Source organism: Dipodomys ordii, unplaced genomic scaffold, assembly GCF_000151885.1.
Source record: "Dipodomys ordii isolate 6190 unplaced genomic scaffold, Dord_2.0 Scaffold31, whole genome shotgun sequence".
NCBI lineage: Eukaryota > Metazoa > Chordata > Mammalia > Rodentia > Heteromyidae > Dipodomys > Dipodomys ordii.
In genome coordinates, this window is record NW_012267247.1 from 4,206,518 (window position 1) to 4,225,319 (window position 18,802).

Below are 18,802 nucleotides of genomic sequence, written 5' to 3' on the forward strand. Positions count from 1 at the left end.
TTTTTTCTTTTTGCTTATGTGGTGCTGAGGAATCGAACCCAGGGCCTCAGGCATGCAAGGCAAGCGCTCTACCACTGAGCCACCTTCCCAGCCCAGGATCAAACCTTTTAATGCCCCTATATCATTAGTTATAACACTAAGTTGTCATAATATGGAAACACAATAGTTTTATCTCTACATCTAGATAGATCCAGACATGATTCAGACTTTTTCAAACCCTTCTCAAAACCCATGCCTATTTATGCAAACCCATATCCATGTTTTAAACCTGAACCCACAGAGTCTTGTCTACCCTAGCCTACCTCCTGATGATCCCTTATCAGGACGTCCACTGAAGTTAGGAGTGTTGACATGAAGTGGGACTGGGTCACTAGTTAGAACACCTCGCTTTGGTTTTTTGGCTGACATCTGAGGGTCAATCTTTAAGCCCTTTAGGGCCTCAGTAGAGAGATTACGTTTGAGTACAGCAGCCTTTTTGTAGCCATCATACAATCCAAAAGCAATGTCTCGGTTGGCGGTTGTCCAAGAAATCCGTAAATCTACCAAGTACAGCTGGTGTGTATGAAAGGCAGGATCTCCATCTCGAATAGAGAGCTCCTAAGAAATAGAAAAGAACCTCAGCAAAACATGGACGAACATTACCACCATTGCTTCTGTATTCCAGATGGGAAGACACAAGCTTCTTAAATAAGACATCTGTACTGGAGGAGACAGAAAATCCTGGAGAAGAAAAACAAAGCAGTCTTAGCTGGTATATTACATTACATGCTAATTATATTTAACACATTTTATTTTTTGCTGGTATTGGGCTTGAACTCAGGGCTTGGGCACTGTCCCTGAGCTTTTTTATGCTCAAGGCTAGAATTCTACCACTTGAGCTATAGCTCTACTTTCAGTTGTTTTTTTTTTTTTTATTGGAGATAAAAGTCTCACAGACTTTCCTGCGAGAGCTAGTTTGAACCACAATCTTCAGATCTCAGTTTCTTGAGTAGCTAAGATTAGAGGCATGATCCACTAGCACCTAGCTAAATGACAGAATTTTAAATTAAGCTGGTTATCATGGTAACAAGCTAGTAATACCAGGGCTGGGAAGGTGGCTCAGTGGTAGAGCGCTTGCCTTGCATGCCAGAGGCCCTGGGTTCGATTCCTCAGCACCACATAAACAAAAAGAAAAAAACCAGAAGTGGTGCTGTGGCTCAAGTGGTAGGGCATTAGCCTTGAGCTGAAGAGCTGAGGGACTGCGCCCAGGCCCAGAGTTCAGGCCCTATGACCGGACCCAAAAAAAAAAAAAAAAGCTAGTAATACCAGCACTCAGGAGGCTGAAGCAGAAGACTTGAGAGTTAAAAGCCAGCTGGAATACATATGTAATAAGACCATGTCATAAGAAAATAAATAGCCACACCTGCAATCCTAGCTACTCAGGAGGCTAAGATCTGAAGATCATGCGAGGTTCAAAGCCAGCCCAGACACAAAAGTCCATGAGATTCATCTCCAATTAATTACAGAAAAACCTGGAAGTGGTGCTATGGCTCAAATGGTAGAGTGTTAGTCTTGAGCAGAAAGGAGTTTAGGGACAACACCCAGGCCCAGTTTGAGCCCCAGGACCAAAGAAAGAAAGGAAGAAAGGAAGAAAAGAAGGAAGGAAGGAAGGAAGGAAGGAAGGAAGAGGTGAGAGCAGGAGACCTTGAGAGTTCAATTTCAAGTATTAAAAAAAAGGAGATAATATAAATATAATAAAAAAACAAAAAAATTTCAATTTAAAGTCATTCCCTAGTTGGAGAAAGTCAGCACTAAATAAGGTGCTAGTTAAAAACTGTTATGCTATTTCCTGAAAGACAAGACACTACCTTTAAAGGAGGAAAAGGGTTTGGGGAATATAGCTCATTGGTAGAACATCTACCTAATATGCATAAGGCCCTGGGTTCAACTCTCAGTAATAGGTGGGAAAGAAAAAGTTGTTAGGTCTGGGAATGTGGCTTGGTGGTAAAATACTTGCCTGCCATGCATAAAGTCCTGGGTTCAATTCCTCAGTATCACATAAACAGAAAAAGCCAGGAGTGGTGCTATGGCTCAAGTGGTAGGGTGCTAGCCTTGAGCAAAAGAAGCTCAGGGACCATGCCCAGGCCCTGAGTTCAAGCCCCAAGACTGGCAAAAAAAAAAAGTTGTTAAAGGAGAAAGAGGAAAGGAATTTGGGGGTCACTGAGTGTATGTGTGTTACACATTGAACTCAGTATACATGTTAGACAAGGACTCTACCATTCAGCTACAACCCCAGCCTAGGTATTTTCAAAGAAAGATCTAGCTAGCATGGTAATACTAGCTGGGAATGGTAGTAGTGCACACCTGTAATACCTGTATTCATAATATTAAGACAGGAAGATCTCAAGTTTGAGGCCAGCCTGGGTTGCACAGTGAAACCCTGTCTCCAAAAGAAGTGAGGGAGGACACAATACAACTAAATCAAATGGGTATCATAAATTAATGACATACATGCTTGGAATATAGTTAGGAACACAGCCTAAATATGGTCTTAATCGTGTGCACCTGAACTCATGTTCAAGCTTTAATTCCCAGTGTAATTACGTTTAAATGAGGATATGAGGATAGAATTAGTGCTCTTTTAGTTTTTTGTGCTGCTCTTGGGGCTTCAACTCAAGAGTTTGGACGCTATCTTTGAGCTTTTTTTGTTATTGTAGTTTCAGGCTAGTGCTTCACCATTTAAGCCACAGTTCTATTTCTTCTTTTTTTTCAGTCTCATGGATTTTCTTGCCCAGGGTAGCTCCAAATCACAATCCTCAGATCTCAATCTCCTGAGTAGCTAGGATTACAGGTGTGGGTCACCAGTGCCCAGCTCGGATTAATGCTCTTGTAAGAGACACCAGAACCCATGCACACATTTGCACTCCTTATCATTCCCCCATCCCTAGTGCCATTTGTGGATGGAGGGCAGTCACCTGCATGTCAGAAAGACAGGTCCCACTAGAATCTGACCATGCTGGCAGCCTTCAGTAGTAGTCTATAATATTTTGTACAAGCAGAGAAAGATACTTAAAGTAAATGAGGTACAAGAGACTATAAGTTAATACCTCCTCAGACGTGCGATTGCTGTGTCGATTGCTGTGTCGTTGGTAGGTGAGGGAAGACAGGCTCAGCAGGTGGGTCTTTGTTACCAAGGGATCAAGGCAGTGATCAGCATTCTCCTCGGAGGGCGAGGCCATCAGGTGAACAGTCACCTGACTTAGGTCACTCACCATCTGAGTCACACTCCAGTCCGAGATGAGGCGCCGCATCACTGTACCTGCTGTGAGAAGGAAGCACAGGGTCCAGGCAGAGAAGTATGGAAGGATGATGTGAGCTGTTAAAGAGGAAGGAAAAGGACCAGAACAAGAAAGAGGAAAAAGATAAGGAACAGGCTAGGAGAATATGAAGGGAAAGACCGATCTTACCTTGAGGAATAAGCCTCTGAGTCCCCCGAGTGAAGACATGGCCCTGACTACACTCAATCTGGATGCCCCGTTGCTGGGCAAAGGAAGCCCAATAATGCACCTGTGGCAAGAAATCGTAAGAATAAAGAAAGGATGGTGAGAGGAATAATTAAGGGGCCTGATTAGAAAAAGATAGGAAAACTAAGGAAAGGGGACAGAAGTTAAGATGTCAAGAACCTGACCTGCAGCTGAGGAAAAAGTGCAGTATAGGAAAGCTGCTTGTAGTGCTGGCCAAGCTTCTTCTTGCTGGGTTTCAGGTTATTGAAGAGCTTCCCCCTACAAATAGGTCTTGTGACACTAGTCCAAGTTGCCCAGAAGTTTTGCATCCAGCGCAGAGTACTACTATATAGCAGAATTCGGGGCTGGGATATTGCTTGAAATGGAAAAATACACGTATCTTAGCTGTGGCCGAACATTTAAGAAAAGCTTAAAACCCACCCACTCAGCCTCACAGTCACTACCTATAGCAAGGAGCTATGCTTTCACCTTCTGCTCTAGTCTGAATGTTTATATACCTCAAATTCTCATGTTGGAAATCCTAAACCCCTAGATGAAGGTATTAAGAAGTGGGTTTTCTGGAAATGGGGCTGTGGTTCAAGTGGTAGAGAGCTAGCCTTGAGCATAAAATCTCAGGGACAGTGACCAGACTTTGAGTTCAAGCCCCAGGACCAGCACATACACATGCACGTACTATGTGAACATACAACAAAAAGGTGCAATCTATGAGGGTTGTATTCTCACCAGATTGAACCTATCAGAACCTGGATTTTGAACATTCCAGACTCCAGAATGTGAGAATCAAGTCTGTTGTTCACCAATCACCCAATTTATGATATTGGTGTAGCAGTCCAAAAAGATACTAACCCTTTAGGGAAAAAAGATCTAACCAAATTCTCTGGCCTTCCTTTGTATTCCCTCTCCTTCCTTCAAGCTGAAGTAAGCCTCCGTGTCCAAGCCCATCCTTCAAGCCCTTCCTCCCCATTACCCCAGACCCAAGCCTCACTCCCACTGTGCCGAGTCAGATCCATCTTGATGGAGAGATTGAGGTTCTCTGAGCGAAAGGCCCGGTAGGAGTCATGGAGCTGGCCCAAGGGCACCTCAGGTAGGAACTCTGGGGCTCTCAGAGTGACACTGTGGTGATCATGAGGGTTCCCATGGCACAGCCACTGCAGGTCCAGCGTCATGTAGAGGTCAGGCAGGTGAAGGAAGCAGCAGTCGTCATACCTGCCTCACAAGGGAGCCCCGGCCCTCAGTGACCTGGTCACTTCCCCTTGGGTCTTCCCCTCTCCCTCCACCCTGAAGCTCCCACCCTGCTGAGGCTCCACCCTTCATTCCACTCACTTAGAGGCTGTTCTCACGTTGACATCCAAGTCACCTTTGAACACAAACTGACCAGGTTTCCAGTGAAAAGAAAGGTGGCTCCATTCCCAGTGCATGTTTTCAGTTGTATTGTATGGATCCTATAACCACCCCCAAGAACATGGTAAGGTATGGGTACAAATACCATTTCCATCTCCCAAATCAGGACCTTTCTCTCATTCCCCCAGATGCTACACAGGTCCCAATCATATCATCATCCTAATAAGAAAATGACTCTACGGGACATCTCACCTCAGTGGCCAGCTGATGCAGGTTTGCCTGTTCAATGTCCATATGCCAGTCCCCATGGAACAAAAGGCGGCTCTTGTCCCACCAGGGCAAAGGTGGACTGGGGTCAGCTGAGGGCTTGGTCAAGAGGTCCACACATTGGCCAATCAGTGTCCAGGCTGGATCCCAGCATGGGCCCCATACCACTGTATACTGGAAGATTTCCGCTGGGATAGAGAAACAAAGGCAATAGGTTATTACATAACTTCACCCTGCTCTCCCTCCTTCACCCCAAAAGGTCTCCACTTAGCTCCCACCTCAGCCACCAGAAATACCCCAGAGCCAAACCAAGTATCCCTTCTACTCACAGTGAAAATCATGGTAGAATTTGAGTGGTGGCATATTCCTCTCTACTGCCACATTACCCCATGGAAGTCCCAAGTGTAGTATCTGACGTCGACGGGAGCAAGGTTGACCGCTCTGTTCAGTGCCCACAAGTCTACCCATAAGCCGCCAATCACGAATCTCAAACAGGTACCGTGGATAGTCTCTGATCCGAACTGTTGTTATAGGGAATATACAATGGCTATTCAGTGATTGTCTTAGCATTCTCAGGCACTGTTTTTCTTTGCCACTTTTACCCATCCACGTTCAGTCAACTGTGAGATGAAGGCTGGCAATGGGTTAAGTAACAACACTTTGTAAAGAAAAGTCATAGAGACTCTGGAGAAGAAGAGCACAGAGATGCAAAAGCCACAATAACTTTAAAGATCACTGTTCTAAAAAAAAAAGAAAGAAAGAAAAGATTACTGTTCTAAAGACTGGCGTTGGTGGCTCACACCTGTAATTGTAACTACTCTGAATGCTGAAATCTGAAGATTGTGGTTCAAAGCCAGCCTCGCTAAGAAAGTCTCTGGGACTCTTATCTCCAATTAACTACTAGTAAACCGGAAGTGTGCTCATAATGGTAGAATGCTAGCCTTGAGCAAAAGAACTCAAGGACAGTGTCCAAGCCTCAAGTTCAAGCCCCATGACTGACCAAAAAAAAAAAAAAAAAGATGACTGTTCTAGTTGTCTCTTTATGTCAGCCAAGCAGTTTCAGGGTGAAATTCAGGAACAAAAACAGGGAAGGGGAGCCTATCTATCCCATTCCACCCACCCCAAAAGAGCCACAATTCCTAATATAAACTTGTTTGTAATCACCAACAGCAGGCACTACAAATAAGGAAAGCACTACTTACCCAGGAAAGTCTTAACACTGCACTTGAGCATGCGACACCACTGAATGACAAGATCTATTCCTTCAGCAGGAAAAGGGCTTCCTGGATCAAGCTCTTGAACCTGCTCTAGCACACGCTCAGGTCCATGAAAAGAGGTATCTGCCAGAGCTACCAGCTCTAGCCCTGCCAGGCTCCAAGTGAGCAGTGCTCGGCGCATGGGTGTGTTGCCATAGAGACGACGGGAGCGCTGGATGTAGATTTCAATGTTTTTTCGTTCTAAAGAGGCATAGAGCTCCTCAATTTTTCGAGCAGGCAATAACTCTCCATGCTGCTTCCGAAGGGCAGCCACTTTGGCATCCAGCAGCTGCAGCCTTTTGGCACTTTCTTTACTTTCATCCTTCATCAGTTCATAGTTATCATGAAGTTTCACCTCAAAAATGTCATCCAAAAAAACCCATGAGAAGTGCTGAACCTTCAGGAGAAGATCAGGTGGGAGTGGGACTGGGCTTGGAGAAGCCCATACATGAGACCCTTGATGGAGCCCCTTCAGCCATTTTTGCACTCCCACGGCCTCATCCAGAGTTCGAGAGAAATCATACTGATAAGGGAACTCCACTGAAACTGACCCAAGGGAGAGGAGCCAAACACGATTTCGGAGGGTCTGCAGTGTAGGGAAGGGATTCCGGTGAAGGATCATCTCCTCTAGCTCTGGTAGCAACTGTACCTCTACCTCCTTGAAGTTGAAAATGCTATTACCATCAAAGCCAACAGCCAGCTCTGGGCAATAAGCCTGCAGTGAACCTCCATGCCGGTTCAGTGACACACTCTCTGCAGCTAGGGTAATGAACTTGTCCTCAGCTACAAAAGCTGTCAGTTTAGCTGTGTTCACTTCCAGTGTCAGGCTTAGCAGCCGCCTAGGTAGAGATGACTCAGGGGGACGATCTTGTGGCTCAGAATTGGTTTTTTGAGTCTCCAATTCAAGGGATGGAACTGCCTTGGGAAATACAGTGCCTCTTAGTAAGTCTCGGCACTGCAGGGTAGCTAGGACATGCTGGTACAGGTACATGTGATCTGGGGGACTCCAAAGTAAGGTCAGTCCTGCGCCACATTGAACCTTTAGAGTGAAAGAAAAAGAATTTATCAATTACCATGTCTCAGTACAGTATAGACAGCAGGGATTATACGTGCATAACTGGCTCAAGAACCATCTCCATCCACAAGTCTATCCTGTAATTAACCATACTAATTACTGCCTTGCTTGGTTCCCCTTAGAGCTAACATGCTGAGCTAACAGTTGTCACTTACCTTTTAGTTCTCAACTGTATACTAAATTGTCTGAGAGTAGGAGCCAGGCATTTTAATATTATGCTATCTACCACAGTATGTCCAGCAGACACTCGTAGCTATATTCTAGTAACCATTGCAATTTGAAATGTCTCATGAACTGTTTGCATCTTAAATTGTTTGCCCCATAACACAATCCAGCAACTGTCTTAGGTGAAAGTATACCTCAAAGAAGAAAATGAATCTTTGTCAAGCTTGAAAGACAAAGTCAGTTCTGACTGGCTAAGTGGATAACGAAAATTTACATTTCAGAAGAGGTAAGTTCTCTCAAAGTCTAATCTCTAAAAAAGGAACCTCTTCAGTTTCTAAAAGAAGGAGAAGTCTGACAAACAAGACAAAAAGCAGGGGCTGGGAAGGTGGCTAAGTGGTAGAGCGCTTGCCTTCCATGCCTGAGGCTCTGGGCTCAATTCCTTAGCACCACATAAGCAAAAAGAAAAAAGGCCAGAAGTGGTGCTGGGGCTCAAGTGGTAGAGCGCTAGCCTTGAGCTGAAGAACTGAGGGACAGCGCCCAGGCCCAGAGTTCAGGCCCCACAACTGGACCCAAAAAAAAAGAAAAAAAAGCCCACCTTCCTCTAAAAAGACCTCCTACACATTATACTCTGAGAAAACACATACTGGAAAGCCTCTCAAAAATTGTAAATGGGGGTGGTGGGGTGGGATGGGAAGGAATGGTAAGGGGAAACAAAGGAGGAGGCAACAATGCTTGATAAGAAATGTACTTATTACCTTGCCCATGTAACTGTAACCCCTCTGTATGATATTTTCACAATAAAAATAAATACATACATACATAAATAAAATTGTGAATGCACTGGGCACTGGTGGCTCACACCTGTAATCCTAGCTACTCAGGAGCCTGAGATTTGAAGATCACGGTTCAAAAGTCAGCCTGGGCAGGAAAGTCCATGAGACTTATCTCCAATTACCACCAGAAAATCGAAAGTGGCACTGTGGCTGAAGTGGTAGAGCGCTAGCCTTGAACTGAAGAGATCAGTGACAGCGCCCAGGCTGAGTTCAAGCCCCACGACTGACCCAAAAAAAAAAAAAAAAAAGTGAATGCCTCTACCCTCAGATCCCTTCTAGCCTTCTGAGGAGCCAAAACTTGAAGAAAATAATACCAGATTATTGCCTCTTGTTTTTCAGAAATTTATACTGTATTATTTATAGTTGAAAGTATATTTCTGGTATCTCTCTCCTCAAACCTGGAGCAGGACAGACTAGAAGAAGCATAATTTAAACCAGTTGACCATAAGATGTAATTACCAAAGCTAGGCACATAAATGTTTAAATATTCTAATTTCGCACACACTTAAAATTCCACTGTAAAAAGTGTCTGTAATGCTAGCTACTCCAAGGATCACAATTCAAAGCCAACCCAGACAAAAAAGTCCGCAAGACTCTATCTCCAATTAACCAGCAAAAAAAACTGGGCTTAGAGGCATGGCTCACATGGTATAGTGCCAATTGTGAGCAATGAATAAGCAAACGAAGTGAGTTTAACTACTTGAGTCCAAACCCCCATCCTGGCAAAACCAAAATATACTTGGTGCAATTTTAAGTTTCACAACACAAGATAAACACAGACAAAGGCTTTAGATGGCAGGAAAACTCAGCCTAGCCTCACCTCCCAACAGGTACATTACCTCTAGAGAGCGGATGCTGCTGTGATAGGTAAGGGAGAGCATGGAGAGGCTGAGCACTGGAGTTGGGATGTCAGGAGCCTTGCAACAGGGCTGCATTTTCTCAGTAACTAACTTCACTAGTGCAAGAACAAGCCCTTGAATTCCCACGGTGGAGGTCTCAGCACTGCCCAGGATAGTCAGTGTGTCCAGTCGTACCTCCAAAGCACCTAATATCCAGAAACCATGTCAATCTTGGTACTCGGCTCTAAAATGGCAACTTCTGTCCTCACTCTCCTTCCTTATTCCACTTACTCTGGTTATCTTTGTTCTCCAAACCTTTCCTAAATTTATTTCTCATGTCTTAGGTAAATTTTCTCTTTCCTCTCTTTAACAGTATCCAGCAAAGCCAAAGAAGTTCCCTAACTCATACAAATTGTCCAAAGATATATACACTGTTTCCTAGAACTAAATATACTAGAAAACAAGAAACCATACAGCAGGGGCTGGGAAAGTAGCTCAGCGGTAGAGTGCATGCCTTGCAAGCATGAGACCCTGGGTTCGATTCCTCAGCACCACATAAACAGAAAAAGCCGGAAGTGGTGCTGTGGCTCCAGTGGTAGAGTGCTAGCCTTAAGCTGAAGAGCTGAGGGACAGCGCCCAGACCCAGAGTTCAGGCCCCATGACCAGCAAAAAAAAAAAAAAAGAAAGAAACCATACAGCAGCCAGGTGTGGTGGTGCATACTTGTAATCCTAGCACTTCAGAGACTTTAGCCTAGGGAATTCAAGTTCAACAATAGTCTGGGCTACATAGTAAACTCAAGCCCAGACTGAAGTATAAGCAAAACCCTGCCTTAAGGAAAAAAATAATGACATAGGTAGGTTTCATTCTCTTGACATCAAAGCTAAGTCATTTTTTTGTATGCTTTACTTGATATGTATTTTTCATAAGTCCTTAAAATAGCAAGAAGTCCAACAGTTTTATAGGACTTTCAGTATTTCATCACTTCAATATAAAAAAATTCCAGATAATTACCTTCCTCAAATAAGGAGACTAAACAGCATAATCTGCTTAGTTTACCCATGTCAGCACAGGCCCTCCTGCCCCACTTACCAACCAAGGCAGAAAGAGTGAACAAATTCATATTCTCCACCTTCAAGTCCACCTTCCACAGTAATGTCACAGATTCTCCAAATGAAGATTCCCTAGAGACAACTGACTTCCCAGATTGTGGACTCATCAAGGATAAGATACGAGACAGACATTGAGCACAGGTATCTGAAGCTTCTACTTGAAGTCCTCGGATGGTACAATCAAGAAAGAGGGTATCTGACTGGGTGTTAGACAGGCCAAGAGGTTGATTATAGCTACCCTAGGAAAGAAGCAGAAGGACTGCATTGAATGCATGCAGATACAATTTTTGTCATACTCTGATTTATCACATACGATCAAGATAATTGCCAGTGTTCTAAAGCATGTCAGGACAGGTATATATGAACCCCTACTCAACCAAAGCCTCTACCTACCTGTAGTGTGAAGGAGTCCAGGACAAGCGCTTCACCCCAAACATGCATATTAGGTGGATGTGGTGCTCGCTGAATGTGGGAGTCACTGCCCACACGCCAACAGAGATGATCCACAGTTAGCACACTCCGCTGATGGATACTTTGTGGCCTGAGGTGCTGGTAATCTAAAAAAAGGTGGGAAAGAATTTCTCTGAGCCACTGTGGCCATCAATTAGGCCTAGCTCCACTACTGAACAAATTCTTCTTTATTTTCCATCCCAGTCTTACCCAGAGAAATGGAATTGAATCCCAAGGCAAAAGGTGGTGTATCTCCAAGCTGAATGGAAATGTTGACATTGGAGATGGAGGTGCCAAAGATGATGGGAGCCAGGATCTGGGGGAAGACTCTACACAGGAACAAGGTATCATTGTTTGATAGACAGTAACTGCTCAAATCAAGGTAATGATTATATGTTTTTATCATTCTTAGGATGAACTATAACTAAAAAGTAAAAGACTAAGCTTTGTCAGGATGCTGTTAGTCCCAATAGTAACCTGCAGGAACCCCAAAAAAACATCAGGTTGAACAACATGAAATTGCAATTTTCATAGCCAAATTCAGTAAAAATCAGTACTATCACATAATTCAGTCTTTCTTCTTTTTTCTTCCTCTCTTTTTATTGTTTTGGCATAATACTAGGGCTTGAACTCAGAGCTTCACACTCTTGCTCAAATTTTTTATTCACAGCTGCTGCTTTATGAATTGAGCTGTACCTCTACTTCCAGCTTTTTGCTAAATTGGAGGTAGGAGTCTCATGGATTTGTCTATTTGGGCTGACTTTGAATCTTGATTCTCAAAATTATCAGCATTCCAAGCAGCTACGACTATAGATGTGAGCCACCAGCACCTGGCTGACTCAACCTACTACAACCAAGAAGCATCACTTTCAAGCCATTAACCTTAAGTCCAATATACTGCAAGGTCACTTTGTAGACCTAACACTGACACCTAGAACCTAAGGTAGGTAAGACAAGAAACTGTTCATATAATTTAAGTTCAACAAATTTTTTTTTTTGTCGGTCGTGGGGCTTGAACTCTGGGCCTGGGCGTTGTCCCTCAGCTCTTCAACTCAAGGCGAGCGCTCTACCACTTGAGCTACAGCGCCACTAGTTCAACAAATTTTTGTTTTGTATAAGGCACTGTGGGAACTGAGGACACACAAAAAAGGATATCTTCCTGCCATCAAGCAGTCTAATCTGATGGGGGAATATATAAAATAGGATTGCACTGGCCACTAGTGGCTCACGTCTGTAATCCTAGCTACTCAGAAGACTGAGATCTGAGGACCGCGGTTCAAAGCCAGCCTGGGCAGGAAAGTCCATGAGACCCTTATCTCCAATTAGCCACCAGAAAACCGGAAGTAGCACTGTGGGAGCTGAAGAGCACAGGCCCAGAGTTCAAGCCCCACAACTGACACAAAAATATAATAAAATAGGATTGCTTCTAAGATTAAGATTTGGGGAAGAACAATAAAATATATATTTAAGAGCTGGGGGAATGTAATTTGCCTAGCATCAAGAGGTCCTAGGATCAACCCACAATACCACAAAACACACACACACACACACACACACACACATACACACACCACAAGATACCACTTTGGATAAAAAGAGAATCCTGAAAAAATGGTGGCTTGAAAGAAAAATTAAACCAACCTCTTTTTCCTTTGCTTAAGAACAGATGAACTAGACCCTTGGGTCTCCAGTGCTAGCATCTGCAGCCAGTGAGAAAATTCCTGGTGCCGGTAATGAATGATACAAGTGTTCAAAACTAGAGAGGCTGAGAGGTCAATTGTGGTCACCTGGAATAGAGAACCAAACTGAGTTTGGGTTTTATTTCTTTAGCTCATAATACAACAATGCAGTAAGAACGCAGAAAGTAAGATTCATGGTATCACAGCACACCTGCACACTAGCCTTGAGTGAGTTGAGGCAGACAATCCGTTGGCGACTTTGGGACAGCAACAACCCATCTGTAAGAGGCCAGAGAACAGATCAAAGGAGAACAAAGGGAGGGCAGGAGGTTAAAAAAAAGAGGGGAGAAGGGCAGAGACAGAAAGATAAACCAACACTCATGAGTTGAGACTATATTCTCAGTATGTTCCCTTCCCTTTCTCCTTAGTTACACAAAACTAAATTAAAGGAGACCATGTGGAGCATAAGCCAAAGGAGTGCCTGATCCCATCATTCTCAGTGCCAGTACCCCCATCCATAAACCTTCTAGTAGGAGTTCAGTGCTCATCTGTGCCATATCTGAGTCTGCTGTGAAGTTTCGAAGGGGTAGCTGATCCTCATCACGATGGTATAGGAAATGCAAGACCTTCAGTGTCCAAGTCAGGTGCCTGGTGGACCAGAGACAGATTCTGGCTCAGAAAGATGTAGAATGCCATTCCTACTTCCTTTCTCCATACAGACAAGCTCAGTACAGCTGCTAGATTGGTTGCAGAGATCTTATCATATAGTTTGCATCATCACTCCACACTCTGTCAGGAGAGACCTCACCTCTTTTGACTATTCATGGACAACACTACACTTGTATTCTCCATCTTCACTTTCACTTGGTCTGGTAGCAGCTGGAGGAGGTATAGGCCAGGCAGAGTTGGCTCAGTCAAGTTTTCTGTCACCTCTGAAAATATGAACAAGCAACAAACAGGAGAGCCATCAATTCTTAATACTCAATTCCTTTAAGCCTTGCCTTCTTCAACTAAATCCTCCCACACAATATAGGCAAAGCAAATGTCCAAGCAAAACCACAAGTCAAATGTACCACAAATCCATGTATCTAGTATATATCCAGAGTATGGAGAGTAAGCTGGTATAATGGAAAGAATGTAGACTTTAGGTCTAAATAGTTTAAGCCTTATTTTCACTATTACCTAGAGGTATAACCTCAAGCAAATTACCAAGTTAACTGTCCTAGACTGCCTTATTTGCAAAATACTGAGAGTTTAGAAAAATATATAATACACTGCTATATAGTTCTAATTCATGATAAGATACTCAGCTCAAGGAAATGTCCTATTTCTTCTATCCTCAGAGTCAAAGGTCATTATAACCAATGACTCACACGGATATGTGTAATAAAAACAATTCTTTGTTTTCTTCCAAAATACCTCCTGAGAACAAGGAAGCCAAGAAGTTTAATGATTGGTGCTTTACCTGAACAGGAAACAGGCTTGGATGTCTGGCTTGGGCCTTGACACAGTAGCTGACTATGGAAGAGTCCCTCATGTAGCTCAGCATGGAGAGTCCACACATCTACAGTGATAGCTTTTAGATGCCAATTGCTAATGCCAACCTTTAAACACAGGTCCAGGGCCAGTGACAACTCCACTAGGCAGGTATCCTCCTGTAGAGAGGATACATTTTTTGTTGTTGTTTTGGGGCTTGAACTCTGGGCCTGGACGCTGTTCCTCAGCACTTCAGCTCAAGGCTAGCATCCTACAACTTGAGCCACAGAGCCACTTCCAATTTTCTGGTGGTTAATTGGAGATAAGAGTCTCATCGATGAAGCGGGCACCAGTGGCTCACACCTGTAATCCTAGCTATTCAGAAGGCTAAGATCTGAGGATCACAGTTCAAAGCCAGCTGGGTAGGAAAGTCCGCGAGACTCTTATCTCCAATAAACCACTAGAGAACTGGAAGTGGTACTGTGGCTCAAGTAGTATAGAGCTTGTCTTGAGCTGAAGAGCGCAGGGACAGCGCCCAAGCCCAGAGTTCAAGCCCCTCGACCAACCAAAAAAAAAAAAAAAAGTCTCACAGACTTTCCTGCCTGGGCTGGCTTTGAACCTCCTGAGTAGCTATGATTACAGGCATGAGGTACTGGAACCTGGCTGGAGGATACATTTTTTTTTTTTTTGGGTCCGGTCGTGGGGCCTGAACTCTGGGCCTGGACGCTGTCCCTCAGCACTTCAGCTCAAGGCTAGCACTCTACCACTTGAGCCACAGCACCACTTCCGGCTTTTTTCTTTTTGCTTATGTGGTGCTGAGGAATCGAACCCAGGGCCTCAGGCATGCAAGGCAAGCGCTCTACCACTGAGCCACTTTCCCAGCCCCTGGAGGATACATTTTTAAATTATGTGCAGGGAGTCTAACCACAATGGTCTGGAAAACTGAATATTGCCTTGGGGAAAATCCATAGGGACATACAATAGAGAATATAAGCCCTAAGCTCCTTCATACTTTTTATTCAGGAGGAATCAGAAGGAACCATTAGAATAACCTTGGCATACTCACCAGCTGACCACTCTTTAGAACTTTGCTGTTGATCTTAGATAAGCTCACCTCACAGATTAGCCTACAAGAGAAAAATCAAAACACTAAGAGTACTTGGCCCCTTCCCATATCATCTACCTTCTATCAAGTTCTTTTGCTTAGAAGGGATAAAAGTAGAAATACCTAAATCTAGCCTCTCCTGTTGAAGAGAATTTAACACGCTGATAAAGAGGCTTAACATCCACTTTCCCTGAAGCAACTCCAAGAATGATACTATTACCAGATCCTCTCTACCCAGTACTTACCTTTTCCCATCACTATCCAAAAGAAATCTGCTTCTACTGATCTGAATGTGCCACAGGGACTCAGAGGTAGCTACCTTGAGAACCATGATGTTTATAGCATCTACATGAATGGAAAATAGCTGGAAGAAATGAGCAAGAATGAGCAATAATTAACATCAAGGTATCACTCTTAGCATCATGTCCCAAAATAGTAGAAAAATCCACCCACAATTCCAAATGCCTTCCTTTAATAGAAGTAGTCTCACTTGGCAGATGATCTTCAACAAGGATGGGCTGAAGGACAGTGACTTTGGATCCACCCCAGTGTTCTGAGGAAATGGAGCAGACAGGCCAGAAACCTTCTGCAGATCCGTTCTGATGCGTACTTCTCCGAAGCACAGGGCAACATAGTGTCTATACAGAACAGAAACCTCACTGTCACTGGGTCCGTCCCTTCCATAGCAGTCTCTTCCCAGACCTCACAATCATCCTCCCAATCTCCCCAGAAATAAAGCTCAAATCACACAGTCTAAATAGTTGTTGGTTTCTGTCTCACAAAACAACACTCAGACGAACATGGAGTGTCCAGTAAAAACCTATCTCCTTCCTTGGGCTAAAAGGCCTTTGTAGAAAAATCGCATTCTTGAAATTTCAATCCCAAAATATTCCCCAAGGAGAAAAGTGAGGATATAGGGTACTCACGGCAGATCATGGCTAAGGAGTTTGCTGGAAATCCACAAGTTATCAATTTCCTAAAAATAATGTGGAAAAGAATTGTATATAGTTGCTAGGTAAGCAATGAGAAGCTTTATGTGGGGGAAAAAGTATCTAGATCACAGAAAGAGGAAGTTTTGTTCACCCTCCAACTAAATATGTCCTATTCTGGGGCTGGAAGGTGACTCAGTGGTAGAGTGCTTTGCCTCTCATGCATGAGGCCTTGGGTTCTATTCCTCAGCACCACAAAAACAGAAAAGGCCGCAAGTGGCACTGTAGCTCAAGTGGTAGAGTGTGAGCCTTGAGCTAAAGAGCTGAGGGACAGCACCGAGGCCCAGAGTTCAAGCCCTACAATCAACCAAAAAAAACAAAAACAAAAAACAAAAACCCCACTATGTTCCATTCTATTTCTACTGGTTTCTCTGCTCAGCACTGGGTATCTTGCTCTATTTCCTCTCTTAAATTAGAACAGTAAACTTTTCTGCTTCTGGTTAGCTTTCTTGTTTCTTTCTTATATTCCCTGACACTCTATGCCCTATAAATATTCTTTTTTTCTACTACCATTCTTTTGAATTAACCTACATTTGTGATATGAGAGGATATTATTCTGTCACTTACATACATATACAAAGTGTACTTTAAACAAATTCACCTCCTCCATCATAGTCTGACCCTTCCCTTTCTTGTCCCTTCCATAAACTTTTTTTTTTTTGTGCTGGGTAGTGATACTTGGGCTTGAACTCAAAGGCCCTTGTTCTCACTTGGATTTTTTCATCATGGCTGTCACTCTACCACTTGAGCCATGCCTCCACTTCCTCCCATAAACAATTTCTGTGACAGTCCTGGGGCTCGAACTCAGTGCCAGCATGCTGACCCTGAGCTTTTTTGCTCAAGGCTAGCGCTCTACCACTTGAATCACAGCTCCATTTCCAGCTCTTTTTGGGGGGAGGGTGATTAACTGGAAGTTAAGAGTGTCATAAACTTTCCTGCCTGGGGTACCTTTGAACCTTGATCCTCAGATCTCAGCCTCCTGAGTACAATTACAGACATGAGACACTGGCACACAGCCCATAAACAATTCTAACTGAACAACTTGCATTCATTCCAGTGTCCCCCAACTAGCCTATGATTATCTCAGCAAAGTAGTAACAAGAGTGAGGTTACCTAAGTAAATCACAAGGATTTTTTTTCACAGTTTTTTTTTTGGGGGGTCCGGTCATGGGGCCTGAACTCTGGGCCTGGGCGCTGTCCCTCAGCAATTCAGCTCAAGGCTAGCACTCTACCACTTGAGCCACATCACCACTTCCGGCTTTTTTTGCTTATGTGGTGCTGAGGAATCGAACCCAGGGCCTTGAGCATGGAAGGCAAGCGCTTTACCACTTAGCCACCTTCCCAGCCCCTTTTTCAGTTTTATTAGCATCAGTTATGCAAGGAGGGGATTTAAATGCATGCATGCAAGTAAGGATCTTTTTAAGATATTAATGTAGAGAGCTTGAGTTGCATGCCCAGTACCTCAAGATTTACAAAAAAAAAAGGAATTAAAACTTGTAATTCAGCAGGAAATGACAGCACAAGCTTGTAATGCCAGTACTCAGCAGACAAAAGCAGGACTGCAAATTTAAGGTCAGCTTGAGTTGCATGGAACATTCCAGGCTGGCCTAGACTAAAAAGCAAGACCCTCTCTCAAAACAAAAACAGGTTGAAACTAAACTGGATAAACCTACCCTTCCCGCCCCCTCCTCCGCCCAACACACGCCCAGGGCGATTCCCAGAACTCACCACTGTTTGCTGGTGCTGCTGAAACTTAAGACTGACATTCTGGATCCAAAAAAAGCGGAAGGAACCGATCTTTAGTTCTGCTTGCAGCTTTCGCTGACACCACCTGGTGGCCAACCGGACCACAAGCCACCTGCAGAAAAATCTCTTGAGTTCTTAAGGCCCTCTTCCAATTATGGCTTCTCACACCCCTTGTTGGTCCAGACGGCTGGGCAAAGGGTCGTTTATCCTGTCTTCTAAGGCATTGATCACACCATCTCATCCACATTAATCAGAAGCCTAGGCCTCCACTTCCAGGAAACCAGAAAAACTAAACCCCACCCTCCAAGACAGGGCCAAAAAAAAAAAATCAATCCCTCAAATCCTTAAGAATCCTAGGTAGAAAAAAAAGACCCTAACAAGAATCAAAGTAGACGCAGCCGTGTCAAAAGTGCTATTGCACTTCCCAGAGGGTCTCAGGGTCCGCCCCCCACCCTCTAGACAGGTGTTCTTCAGGAGGCACTAGGTCACACCCGGCCAGCTCAAATGCCGCTCGGCCCGGGACAGCCAGTCCTTCTCCTGACCTCGCTCGCCTAGGGCGAGAGGTGGAGGGGACATTCGGGGCGTGAGGAGCAGGAAAAGGAGACCACCGAGCGATGCCCCTTCTTCAGGCAATCCTATTCAATTCGTAGTCTCTCCGTTCCTTCAGGCCCCGCCCGCCCCTTCCGTCTCCCCGCAATCGAAGCTCTCCCGGTACCTAGACCGCACGTCCCCTCCCCTCGCCGCGCGCCCCTGCTCAAGGCCCACCCCCTCCACCTCACCCAGGATGACCTGCGCGCGCCCCCTCCTCAGTCTCTGCCTCTCCCCGCTCCTCCACCCCCACCCCCGACTGCGGCGGCAGGAAGACCCTCACCGGCCTAGGAAGAGAGCGCTAAGCGCAACCAGCAGCAAGACCAACAGCGCGAAAAGCAGCAGAGGCATTTAGGTCCGGGTCCGGCCCGGCCTGGCCC

General features: G+C 44.5%; 1 protein-coding gene across 2 annotated transcripts in view; it reads right to left on the reverse strand.

Annotated features, from left to right (window-relative positions):
• The window catches only part of Kiaa0100 (KIAA0100 ortholog), a 38,066-nt gene extending 19,264 nt beyond the window's left edge, over positions 1 to 18,802 (reverse strand). For both annotated transcript variants that reach the window (XM_013016435.1, XM_013016434.1), the window contains exons 1-24: positions 18,706 to 18,802; positions 17,817 to 17,946; positions 16,026 to 16,075; positions 15,590 to 15,737; positions 15,345 to 15,463; positions 15,061 to 15,121; positions 13,984 to 14,173; positions 13,327 to 13,450; positions 13,042 to 13,166; positions 12,730 to 12,797; positions 12,481 to 12,626; positions 11,050 to 11,168; positions 10,783 to 10,946; positions 10,370 to 10,628; positions 9,280 to 9,485; positions 6,314 to 7,406; positions 5,441 to 5,632; positions 5,097 to 5,299; positions 4,827 to 4,945; positions 4,489 to 4,709; positions 3,668 to 3,858; positions 3,447 to 3,546; positions 3,087 to 3,301; positions 303 to 597 (exon numbers count right to left, since the gene is read on the reverse strand). In XM_013016435.1, coding sequence (XP_012871889.1) covers positions 303 to 597; positions 3,087 to 3,301; positions 3,447 to 3,546; positions 3,668 to 3,858; positions 4,489 to 4,709; positions 4,827 to 4,945; positions 5,097 to 5,299; positions 5,441 to 5,632; positions 6,314 to 7,406; positions 9,280 to 9,485; positions 10,370 to 10,628; positions 10,783 to 10,946; positions 11,050 to 11,168; positions 12,481 to 12,626; positions 12,730 to 12,797; positions 13,042 to 13,166; positions 13,327 to 13,450; positions 13,984 to 14,173; positions 15,061 to 15,121; positions 15,345 to 15,463; positions 15,590 to 15,737; positions 16,026 to 16,075; positions 17,817 to 17,946; positions 18,706 to 18,773 — 4,606 coding nt within the window. In that variant the 5' untranslated portion in view covers positions 18,774 to 18,802. The remainder of the gene's footprint in view (positions 1 to 302; positions 598 to 3,086; positions 3,302 to 3,446; positions 3,547 to 3,667; positions 3,859 to 4,488; positions 4,710 to 4,826; positions 4,946 to 5,096; positions 5,300 to 5,440; positions 5,633 to 6,313; positions 7,407 to 9,279; positions 9,486 to 10,369; positions 10,629 to 10,782; positions 10,947 to 11,049; positions 11,169 to 12,480; positions 12,627 to 12,729; positions 12,798 to 13,041; positions 13,167 to 13,326; positions 13,451 to 13,983; positions 14,174 to 15,060; positions 15,122 to 15,344; positions 15,464 to 15,589; positions 15,738 to 16,025; positions 16,076 to 17,816; positions 17,947 to 18,705) is intronic.